The sequence below is a fragment of the Loxodonta africana genome, chromosome 3, assembly GCF_030014295.1.
Source record: "Loxodonta africana isolate mLoxAfr1 chromosome 3, mLoxAfr1.hap2, whole genome shotgun sequence".
In the NCBI taxonomy this organism is placed as follows: Eukaryota; Metazoa; Chordata; class Mammalia; order Proboscidea; family Elephantidae; genus Loxodonta; species Loxodonta africana.
The window spans coordinates 206,939,532-206,951,619 of record NC_087344.1 but is presented as its reverse complement, the minus strand read 5'-3'; the positions used below and the strand labels follow the sequence as shown (position 1 = coordinate 206,951,619).

Sequence of the window (12,088 nt, the reverse complement as noted above, 5' to 3'; positions counted from 1 at the left end):
ATTCTGCCAGCAAGCCTCCTGCCTGAACGTGCTCTCCCTTTCTCACCAATCCATGGGTCGGTGTCATGGATTGAATTGTGTCCCCCAAAAATGTGTATCAACTTGGCTAGGCCATGATTCCCAGTATTGTGTGATTGTCTACCATTTCGTCATCTGTGTTGTAAATCCTACCTCTATATTAAGGAGGCAAGATTAGAAGCAGTTATGTTAATGATGCAGGACTCAATCTACAAGATTAGGTTCTGTCTTAAATTAATCTCTTTTGAGATATAAAAGAGACATGGGGGACCTCATACCACCAAGAAAGCAGCACCATGGGCAGAACGTGTCCTTTGGACCTGGGGTTCCTACGCAGAGAAGCCCCTAGTCCAAGGGAAGATTGATGACAAGGACCTTCCCCCAGAGCTGATATAGGCAGAAAGCCTTCCCCTGGAGCTGGTGCCCTGATTTCACACTTCTAGCTTCCTAGACTGTGAAAAAATGAATTTCTGTTTGTTAAAGCCATCCACTTGTGGTATTTCTGTTATAGCAGCACTAGATGACTAAGATAGTCGCCAAGTCCACTACAGCCACCTTGCTCCGTGGACTGGGAAGTCCAACACAGCTGTCTCATGTACATCTCCTAGTTCGCTGCTCATACTGCTACCATTTTCTTGTGCCATCTCATGCCATCTCCAGTGTTACAGCTGTTTCTGTCTCCTGGATCTAAGAGGTTCTTAGTAAAGGGACCCCAGATGCAAAGGACGCACCCTGCTCCCAGCTCTTCTTCTTGATGGTAGGGAGGTCCTCCTGATCTTCTGTGGGATTAGCCTTTTTATAATCCTTCTCTTCTAACCAAGACCACAAACTGACCAATCCCCTCGGTAAGCGACAGTCACCAAGTTTGTGTAGTAATAGACCAAAACCCAGAAGGTTTTTATGCACTTTATTTGCATAGTGAACTGTCCAATCCCTGCAAGGGTTTTACACACCTCATTTGCATAGCAAACTGTCCAATCCCTTTGCCTGGTTTTGGCCTAGCAAATCATCTTGGCCCAACTACAAACCCAGAGCCAAAAATGCCACATATAAAGAGAAACCTGTTGCACTGCATGCAGTCATTGTCACCCTTTCTCCTGCAGTTAAGTCGGGAGAAAGCTGCAAAGGCTAAATGAGCTACAGATTGTTAGGTGCAGGCCATTTTTAGGTGACGGAGAAAGGACGCTTGGTTTTGTGATGAAGCATTTGCTGCGAGTTGCTTCCCACTAGAGAAAGAAATGCCCCACGTTCATCATTGAAATGGTTCATTCAACGGCCTGCTGCTTATTTTATTAATGTTCTGACCAAGCCCAGAAAGCCCCACTGAGATGGTCCCTGCCTCACTGGAATGTACATCCTAGGCTACATATTATAAATTATAAATACAGATAGAAAGCCATCACTTCTTTGTCAAAGGACAAAACAGAACTGACAGAGGGAGCTTGGAAAAAGAGCAGGGAAAGAAGGACCGCAAGTACGGAAGGGAGAGAGGATTGGTGGAAAAACCTTTTTTGATATCTTCCACTCATCTTTGCAAAGCGGGAAACTATGAGTGATAGTAGTTGCATCTTCGTAGGCGGAAGACAGCAGAATGATATCCAAGTAATAACAAAAAGGCTGTACCAACATATTTATCACTACCTTTCTGCTTTGTCAATAATTCACAATTTGATTTATTCCAACTCAATAAATATGTATTTGACACCTATTATGAACCTGGAGCCCTGGTGCCCTATTGGTTAAGAGCTGAGCTGCTTACCAATAGGTCAGCAGTTTGAATCCACCAGTACCTCCTTAAAAACACTATGCTGCAGTTCTACTGTCTCATAGGGTTGCTGCGAGTCGGAATCGACTTGATGGCAGCAGGTTTTTATTATGCACCTATATTCCATCTGTGAGAAGCATAGATGAGGTGAAAAATGAGACTTTGGCCTCAGAGAGTTTACATGTTGCAGGGAGGGTGTTGTAGTAGAATAGTATACATGATATACTTTGTTTTTTCACTCAAAAATGGAAACGTAAATTGTCGATTACTCAGAGAGGTGATACAACTTAAACGTTCAATGAAATTACAGTAGAAATAATGTTTCCCAAGTTCCTCTGCAACCACACTTTTAATACAGTACAATGAGGATGTTTCACAAAAATAATGGCTCAAAGAGCCCAGAGAAGAGCCCGAGCTTACCCAACAGTAAGTCCCTGGATGGTGTAAATGGTTAATGTGCTTAGTTGTTTAACAAAAAGCTAGAGATTAACCCCAAAAACCCAATGCCGTGAGTCGATTCCGACTCATAGCGACTCTATAGGCCAGAGTAGAACTGCCCCGTAAAGTCCACCCAAAAGCACCTCAAAAGAAAGAGTTGTTGCTCTCCTTCTGTTATACCACCCACTGAAAGCCGTACGGAACACAGTTCTACTCTGACATACAGGAGGTCACCATGAGTCTGAATTGACTTGATGGCAACTGGTTTTTATTAAGTACAGGTTCCAGGGCCCCTCTCCTACAGCCCATACCTAGGGTGGGCTTAGGAAACTACACTTTTACAGGAAATTCTAGTACAAGAAAATTTCGGAAAGTTATGACTTAGGAGAATGGCGATTGACCAAAGTGGAGTGAAAACACAAACAAAAACTTGTGTAAGTAAAGGAAAAAATGGGAGAACAGCTAATTAGCAGTTTGGTGGGTCTTTCACAAATCGACTGAATCTACACTGGCATCACTGCAGATAAATACAAAAAAAAAAAAAATCAATTCAAATATCACGTCCATTTATCAAGATATTTCCAGCTAACGTGAGTCACTGAGTAAAAAATAGTTAATTGCAATTATGGAGATATATATAGCATATTCAAAATTTTAGTCTATAGACTCTGAAGAAAGGTAAATAAAGCATGCAATGTTTAAAAGTAACCAAAATCATTTCAGGTTAAAGGTAATCTAGGATTCAAAATTTAAGATCTACTTACAGTTATCAAAGATCCCTACCCTTCCCCCTTTCTTACTCTTCCATAATGAACATTGTTTTCTTCTTTCAAACTTCTTTATACTTTTTCTTTTCAATTGTATTTTGGAAGATGGGACTGTAACTACTTAAAGTCCTAATAAAGGGCAAATTTTCTAAAAAGTGAGACTTCAATGTTCTCTCTTACAAGTAAGGTGAAATATGGATCTCTGGTCCTGGAACTGTGGCACAGTGGAGAAAGCACTGGCTTTTGGAGTCAGAAACATCTTGGTTTGAATCTTACTTCTTCTTACCATCTATAAGAGCTTGGGCAACATACTTGCTAAATTTCAGTTTCATAATCTTTAAAATGAGGATTGTATTGCTCACTTGTAGTTTTGGGTTTAGTTTTAAAGGAAAGAATGCATGTAAAAGCTCTAACTTCGAGTACAGCACTGTCATGGATTGAATTATGTCCCACCAAAAATGTGTGTATCAACTTGGTTAGGCCATGATTCCCCATATTGTATGGTTGTCCTCCATTTTGTGATTATAATTTTATGTTGAGAGGATTAAGGTGGGATTGTAACACCACCCTTACTCGGGTCACCTCTCTGATCCAAGGTAAAGGGAGTTTCCCTGGGGTGTGGCCTATACCACCTTTTATCTCTCAAGAGATGAAAGGAAAGGGAAGCAAGCAGAGAGTTGGAGACCTCATACCACTCAGAAAGCAACACCAGGAGCAGAGCACGTCTTTTGGACACAGGGTCCTTGTGCCTGAGAAGCTCCTCGACCACGGAAGATTGAGTACAAAGATCTTCCCCCAGAGCCAACAGAGAAAGAAAGCCTTCCCCTGGAGCTGACGCCTTGAATTTGGACTTTTAGCCTACTTTACTGTGAGGGAATAAATTTCCTCTTTGTTAAAGCCATCTACTTGTGATATTTCTGTTACAGCAGCCCTAGAGGACTAAGACAAGCACACAGGAGGTGCTCAAGAAATGTAATATTCCACTTTATGAATCATTATCATCATTGCCATTATCGCCCTCACAGCCAGGCTTGACTAAATGCCTGCTTTGTGCCAGGGCTAATGCTAAGTGCTGTGTGGATAGAGAAATGAAAGGAAGTACAAGTCCTATTTTTCCAGTGAAGGACACACTGATGATAGTTCAAGTTCAAATGTGATAATCCACACTAGGGAAGTTCAAAAAGTGGAGGGAATACCAAGAAGAGCTCTGCCAGATGGGAGAAATTTCACAGAGAAAGTGGCTTTTGAACTGGCCTGCAAAGTGTCCACAAAAATGCTTTATTCTAAACTGTTGCTAACCTTCTCTAGGAGCAACTTTGTTACTCTTCAGGTCTCATTTGGTGAGGTGAAATGATTCATGTTTAAGGCTCTCCTATGGAACAGGCTTTCTTAATGAGTTCAGTTAAATTTTTTGTCACTTAAGCATACCTAAATGACAGTTGCCAGTTGCATAGTGGTAGGAAACTGCAGAGACTCCTCAATACCTTTTTACTTTGAATATCATTTCACACAGATCCTTTAAAGATTTACAGACCGACATACTTTAATAGCACATTATCTTGATCCATATAACAATTTTCACAATTCAGCCCTCACACCAGGACAGTGACTGAATGTCTGAGGCAGAGTAAGTTTTCCTCAATTATCCAGGTAATTGCTTCACTTTATAGATGATAAAAGTAGCTTTCTTTCTTTCTTTTTTAAAGACATATAATAACCGGGGAAGGAGAGAATTTCAGTTAGAGGAAAAAAAATTAAATTTTAAATGTTGAATACCCTGGTTCTGAAAGCAGATGCCGCTGAGAGAGTTCTGGTAACACCCTCGTATCCTAGACCAGAGAGCTACCCCTTAAAACCCTCATGCTTTAGGAGGGTCTTTATTTGCCCCACCTCTCCACTGTTTTTCAAAAAGCTGAATATTATCCTTTCCTTGCACTCTCTTTAGATTTTCAAGTCTAGATATTTCATGGAACAATTGCAAAATCTATATACATCATAGCATAGTTTACTTTGTTCCATATATTCAGTATATAGGTATGGACAAATGGAAAAGGAAAAAAATACTAAAATATTAAAACTTATTTTTCTACAAATAACAATCATGATAATTATAACATCTTAAAAAAATTTTTTTTTAACCAAGGTTATATATGCACGTAAGAATCAAATAGTCCTAACAAGGTTTGTTATGAAAAACAGCAGTTTCCTTTTACCGTCCCTTATTTCTCCCTGTTCAAAAAGCAACTACTTTCACTTCTTATAGCCAATTTTTTTGATATTTACCTCCATGTCCTAAATACCATGTACTGTTATTCTTTGCTTTTGTTTTTCAAATTTTAGCCAATATTGATTGGTTTTCTACTATGGAAGCTGAGGGTTTTGGTCTTTTTTCCTTTCCCGTGACTAATACCTCCCATCAGAGGCCTACAATCCTTTCTGGTAATCAGTTATCTCTTCTTTTTTTAAGAGTAGGTACTAAAAAGCTGATTGGATGCTCTGAGTACAGATAGTCCCTGAATTACAACATATTTGAGTTATGGCTAACCACACTCATGACCATCTTTTTTTTTTTTTTTTTTTCCATCTTATTGTTAGTGCAACCAGGATGCTCCTTAGAAGCAAGGACAGTGAGACTATGTCTCACATACTTTGGACATGTTATCAGGAGGGATCAGTCCCTGGAGAAGGACATCATGCTTGGTAGAGAGTCAGCAAAAAGGAGGGAGACCCTCAATGAGATGGGTCAACACAGTGGCTGCAGCCATGGGCTCAACCACAAGGATTGTGAGGATGGCTCAGGACCAGGTAGCATTTTATTCTGTTTTACATGGGGTCCCTATGAGTCAGAAGCCACTCAACGGCACCTAACAACAACATTGTTAGTAACATGTACTACATACAATGTTACCTTGCATAATTTGCTGATGTTATCATTCTCATGCCAACCCCCAAAGACACATAAAGATCAGATTTATAAAGATACTGATACTAAAATGCAGTAAAAACGAAAACTAAAAAAAAAAAAAAAGAGATACTCAACTTACTTCAGAACCAACTTACAATGGATTTGTTGGAATGGAACCCTGTCGAAAATCTGGGACTACGTGTACATGGTTGGGACTGGACTGTGACATTCCCTGAAGAATGAACTGGTTGGGAAGATTCAGATATAGGTATCTTTCAGGTCTTTCCTTTTGGGATGATCAGATTCCCCAGAGAAGACTCTTCTAATCTTCTGCTTGGAGAATGAGAGCTTGGCTGCCAGTGCAGGGGAAGGTGGCTGAAGTCTCAGCTTCTACTACATACGTGTTCATTTGTTTCCTACCCCCAATGTGTTATTGTAAAACCTTCAAACATACAGAAAGGTTGAAAGAATAGCACAAGGGTCACCTCTTAACCCTCCGTCTAGATTCAACATTGTTAGGTTTGTCATGTGTGTTCTTCCCTCTCTACCTCCCACCTTCCCCCTCTTATTCTTTTGAACCATTTGAAGGTATGGTGGAGTCATCATGACACTTCATTCTTAAATATTTCAGCATACATCTTCTCAAAATAAGCACATTCTCCTACACAATCACGATGGCATTATCATACCTAAGAAGAATAACCATAATTTCATATTATCATCTGATAACTGATTCTTATTCAAATTTCCCCAACTGTCAGAAAAACTCTCGTTTTTTTGGATGGTACCTCTCCTTTAAACTATGCTTTGTGTCCTCAAATTCAGGCTTTTCTTTTACTCACCCCTGATAATAGTCTTTTGGTAGGGGTAAAGGGGGGGTAGTCACCTAGTTATGTATGGTAAGGGAGGATACATATTTCTTAATTTGCAACACCCCCCACCAAACGTAGCTATCTTTTACCCTCACTTCCAGTGGTACTTGGTGCTGATATTTATTTCCCCAGTGAGCTTTGTGTGGATTCTGTGTTGCAAATTGTTTTCCATTGCCAAATTAGGGTTTGGTTTTATCACTTCTGCTGTGTTCAGGATGGCCATACTATTTATTGTTCATACCAGACCACACTTGAAAGTAAAAGGAGGCATTCTTATTAATCATGCCAAGAAAATAGGGGTAAGCCAGGCCATCCTTGGCAGGTCAGCATATGGTCACTGTGGAAAGTCATTTCCCACCTATCTGCTTTCCAACTTCAAACTTTTCTTACGATCCCATCATCTGATTTCCTCATCCTTGCATCTTAAGTTTTTTTCTTTTTAAAATCCCTTTCCTGTTGTCTTATGGGGTTTTGTGAATAAAGATGTGTTCAAGGAATACACCATCCTTACCCCTAAAAGGAGCCCTGGTGACACAGTGGTTAATCTTATGTATCTCATTTCCTCTAATGCAGCAGCTTTCACATTTTTTGACTGCAACCTACATTGAAATAGATATTTTATATTGCAACCCGTAAGCACGTACCTAAGGAACCTTGGTGGCGCAGTAGTTAAGCTTTCAGCTACTAACTCAAAGGTTGGCAGTTCCAACCCACTAGCCATCCGCGAGAGAAAGACCTGGTGTCTTAGTTATCTTGTGCTGTTCTAACAGAAATACCACAAGTAAAGGGCTTTAACAAACAGCAATTTGTTTTTCTCACAGTTTAGGAGGCTAGAAATCCAAATTCTGTGGGAAGATTCATTCTGAGTCTCCCAAAAGCCAAGGCAAAAAGTAAAACAAGGTGAGTTATACTTTAACATTTCTTACCTAATAAAAGATATATCCCTAGGCAGCGACTAACAAGAGAAAGATGTGGCAATCTGCTTCTGTAAAGATTTACAGCCTTAGAAACCCTATGGGGGCAGTTCTGCTCTGTCCTGTAGGATCGCCGTGAGTCGGAACCAACTGGAGGGCAACAGGTTAGGTTTTGGGTTGGTAGCGACTAAATTACTTCCTAGTGTTAAAGTCTAAAACGAATTTCTCAGCGGTGACAGAATTAAAGAACACATTAGCTCAGAGAGGCTAAACGTCGTCTTACCCCCTAAGCTGAAGCCAGTGCCTCTTCGTCCACAGTCTTGCCTTCCAAGATCAGAAAGCCACGTGCAAGAGGCGCATGAGAAGAGAAGCGGTCAAGCATTCTGGTGTTTCAGGCAGAGGGTCCCTAAACTAGCTTCTGACCTTTCAGGGGCTTCAGCGGCATGAAAATCTGGGGTGGGCACGCAGCTGGTTACTAAGGGCGGAGAAGTGGTTACTTTTTTGCCCCAGACCTTAGCACGGTGAGTGCACCTGACAGTCTTCCCCGCCTTAGGTGTGCCCCGTGACTTGGAGCTCGCTTCCCGAGCGGGCCCACAGTTTTCCTTCCAGCCTCCATACAGCGGACCCAAAGCACTAGAACCACACAGCAGAACCCGAGCAGGCCCCAGCAGCAGAATCTGGTGGGACGGGAAATTCCTGCAGAGACAGAGAAGAGGGGAACGGCCTTCCCCCGATCCAATCAGGTGAGAGCGAACCTTGACACGCCCCCTACCGCCTGCCAATCAGCGCCTACCTCGATGGCCCAGCCCATTGACACCCGGAAAACGCCTTTTAAATTTTATTAGTAGGGCTTTCGCTTTTTTCCCGTCAGCCTAAGTCATCTCACGAACTGTGCTGAAAACTGGAAAACTAAGTGTAACAATTCCAAAGCTAGTTAGTCTCGCGTTGAGAAGCGAAATTGTAGACCTCTCCATGGAAGCCGTGGATACTTGTAGGGACAGGGAAAGCGAAGAGAATGCTCTGGAAATCAAACTACAACTCCCAAGGGGCCTTGCGCGAACTGGGAGGTGCTGGCGAGGGGGCGGGCCGTTATGAGGAAGCAGGTTTAGGGTCACGGGATTTCTCTACGACTTCCCGAACAAGAGCCATGCCTGGGCGGGGCCTGGAGGTGAGCGGGGCCAGGAGGCGGGCGGAGCGGTGGCCGCGGGCTCTCGGGCTTTGTGCCCCCTCCCTCCAGTTTCTCCGCCAGTGACGTAGAGGGGGCGTGGCTGGCGCGGAGGCTAGTGGGGGTAGGAGCGCCGCCGAACGTGGGTGACGCGTCTCCTTCCAGCTCAGCGGTGTGTGAGGTGTCGCGGCCCCGCCGGCGATTGGCTGTTGAGAGGCGAATACGCGGCGGCCGTTGGTCGCCGGCATCACGGAGCGAGAGCCGGGGCGGGCGGGGGGGACATGGGGCGGCAGTGGCGGCGGCGGCGGCTGGAGGAGGCGGGCGCGGACGAGCCGGCGGCCGCAGCAACAGCGACAGCCCCCGGAGCCCTCCTGTGAAGCGCCCCTGGCCGCACCGCCGCGGCTCCCTGGGCCGCCCAGGAGCCGCTCCCCCGGCGACACAGCCCTTCGGACGCTCGGTCCCATCCTTGCGCTCGTACTCCGGCTCCTCCATCTTGGCCTCGGCAGTGGCGGCTGCCGGGAGGATGTGCCGCCTTCTGGCAGGGGGAGGAAGGAGGAGAAGATGAAGAAGTACCGGCGGGCCGTGGCCCTGGTCTCCTGCCTCTCTCTGTGCTCGCTGGTCTGGTGAGTAGCCGCGACAGCGCGGGGCTTCCCCTTGAGGGGAGCGGAGGGAGGGAGCAGCCCAGGTCACACCCCCAGATCATCTGGGCTTTCAGGGTGCCGGTCTCCAGGGCCCCCGTGAAGCGACAAACTGTTTACTCCGCGACTCTTCTGCTGACTGGCCTGGCAGCACGCTGTGCGGAGAATTTCACGGAGTATTTCGAAATTTACACAGAGACTAAGTGGGAAAGAAAAGTGCCTGGGTAGAGGGAACCAAGTACCTTTGTACTCAGTTACTTTACCTCTTGGAGACGGTGCAGTGTTTGGAATAGTGAGATACATGGTAGATGAGTTGCTCCGATTTACTAACAAAACCAAACGCGCCGTCGAGTGGATTCCTCATAGCGACCCTATAGAACAGGTAGAATTGTCCCATAGGGTTTTCATGGAGCAGCTGGTGGATTCGAACTGCCGACCTTTTGGTTAGCAGCCATAGCTCACCCTAGCTCTTAACCACTGCGCCACAAGGGCTTCGATTTACTGCCAGGTACTTGATTTCATAGCGTGGGAAGGGCATAAAGCATAGCAGATGTAGTGTGTTCACACAGGCGGTTTGAAAAAGGTGAGTCCTCATGGGGGTAAGAGTAGTTTATACACTACTCTTACCCCCATGACGACTCAGTAGTTCTCCTGGCCATTTCTTTGGCTTCCAGTACATTTTGGGCTGCCGTTCTTGGAAACTTTTGGGGGTGTTATGAAGCACTTTTTCAGGGGAGGTGGATGATGGGGAGCCGTTGGGTTGGTGGAGAGATTGTTTTAGCTGTAGTGTGTAAAGTAAGTTGTGGTGGTGTGGCTTGGGTAATGTCTCTTAGTTATGGGAGGGTGGTTTAGTTATCTAGTGCTGCTGTAACAGAAATACCATGGTGCCTGGCAGGCATGCCTCTCCCTGCTTGGTCAAGTGTTATAAAGCTCCTTAGTACCACTCGTAAGTGCCCAGAGGCATTCTATTCTACCAGAAAGCCTCTTGCCGGAGGCCCTCAGCTCTCTCACTCTGTGGGTCCGGATGTCCGCCGTCACTGCCTTGGTTCATGCACAGTGCTTTCTCTCCCCAGCCTCTGGATTCTGCTGCCACCATTGCAATTCGGGATGGAGAACGACTCAGGATGTAGGTCAGGAGGCTTCCTGGCATAATGGGGTGCCTGTAGGCGCTTGTCAACGGAGCTAAGTTCACCCAGGGAGCAAGAGAGCTGAGTACCTTTGGGCAGGAGGCTTCCTGGTGGAGTAAGGTGCCTCAGGGTACTTACGGGCAGAGCTAAAGAGCTTTGTAACACTTGACTGAGCAGGGAGAGGCCTGCCTGCTGGCATGGCTGAAAAGCCATCCCCTTGTGGTATTCCTGTTATAGCAGCACTGAATAACTAAGACACAGTGGGGTACTGAGAGTGGGGTGCTGCTCTAACAGATACCTAAAATATGGGAAGAATTTTAAGGTGCCTAAGCCTGGATTGCATTGAAGAGACTGCTGGTAGAATTATGGACATCCAAGGCAGTTTGAAGTGAGGAGAGCTATAGAGAAAGTATCGTCTTAGAGAATATGTATGATACCAGCAACAGTGTTGCTGGAAATGTGGACGCGAAATGTGCTTCTGGTGAGGCTTTGGAAGAAAATGATGAACATGCCATTGGACAAGGGAGGAAGGGTGATTGATGCTTTTTATGCAGTGACAGAGAACTTGTCTAAATTATGTTCAGGTGTTTGGTGGAAGGTAGAACTTGTAAGTGATGAACTTGGATCTCTGGCTGAGATTTCTAAGCAAGATCTTAAAGGTACCATGTGGTTTTTCCTTTCCGGTAACGCTAAAACACAAGAGAAAAGAGATGAACTTAAAAATGAACTGTGCAAAATGAAGACAGAATTTAAAGATTTGGAAAATTCTGTTGTGCCCTGAGAACCAAAACAAAAACCAAACCTGTTGCTCTTGAGTTGATTCGGACTCATAAGCTAATGTAAATTGTTCTGGGTTTTGGACTTGCTGGGTGCCCATTATTCCTTCTTTCCTTTCAGTTTCTCCCGTTTGTAATGGAAATGTCTGCCTTGTGCCTTCTCTACCATTGTACTTTGGAAGTAGATGACTTGTATTCTAGATTTCTTAGGTTCACAAATGAAGAGGAATTTTGCCCCAGCATGAAATATGCCTGAAGTCTTACTCATATTTGAGGTAGATGCTTCAGAAGATGAGACTTTTGACTCGGCATTGATACAAGACTTTTGGCATGATGGGATGGGGTGGATGTGTTTTGCATGTGGCAAGGACATGAATTTGAGGGAGCCAAAGAGTAGAATGTTATAGACTGAATTATGACCCCCCAAAATGTGTTGTAATTCCTAATTTCTAAGCCTGTGGTTATGATCCCATTTGGGATTAGGTTGTCTTTGTTATGTTAATGAGGCAGGATTAGTGTAGGGTGTATTTTGAGTCAATTTCTTTTGACCTGTAAAGAATAGTGATTAAACAAACAGGCTAAGAAGCAGAAACGGGGGAAGAACATGGAGATTGTCCAGGAGCAGAAGCTCAGAAGAAACAAAGACTTTCCTCCAGAGCCAACAGAGAGAGAAAGCCTTCCCCTAGAGCCGGCACCCTGAAGT

General features: G+C 44.4%; 1 protein-coding gene and 1 long non-coding RNA gene across 9 annotated transcripts in view; one reads left to right on the top strand and one right to left on the bottom strand.

Annotated features, from left to right (window-relative positions):
• The window catches only part of LOC135230829 (uncharacterized), a 76,948-nt gene extending 67,839 nt beyond the window's left edge, over positions 1-9,109 (bottom strand). For all 5 annotated transcript variants that reach the window (XR_010321598.1, XR_010321599.1, XR_010321597.1 and 2 more), the window contains exon 1: positions 7,963-9,109. This is a non-coding gene — a long non-coding RNA (uncharacterized LOC135230829). The remainder of the gene's footprint in view (positions 1-7,962) is intronic.
• Positions 9,110-9,283: 174 nt separating this feature from the next.
• The window catches only part of SUCO (SUN domain containing ossification factor), a 138,215-nt gene continuing 135,410 nt past the window's right edge, over positions 9,284-12,088 (top strand). For all 4 annotated transcript variants that reach the window (XM_010594944.3, XM_010594941.3, XM_010594942.3 and 1 more), the window contains exon 1: positions 9,284-9,467. In XM_010594944.3, coding sequence (XP_010593246.1) covers positions 9,406-9,467 — 62 coding nt within the window. In that variant the 5' untranslated portion in view covers positions 9,284-9,405. The remainder of the gene's footprint in view (positions 9,468-12,088) is intronic.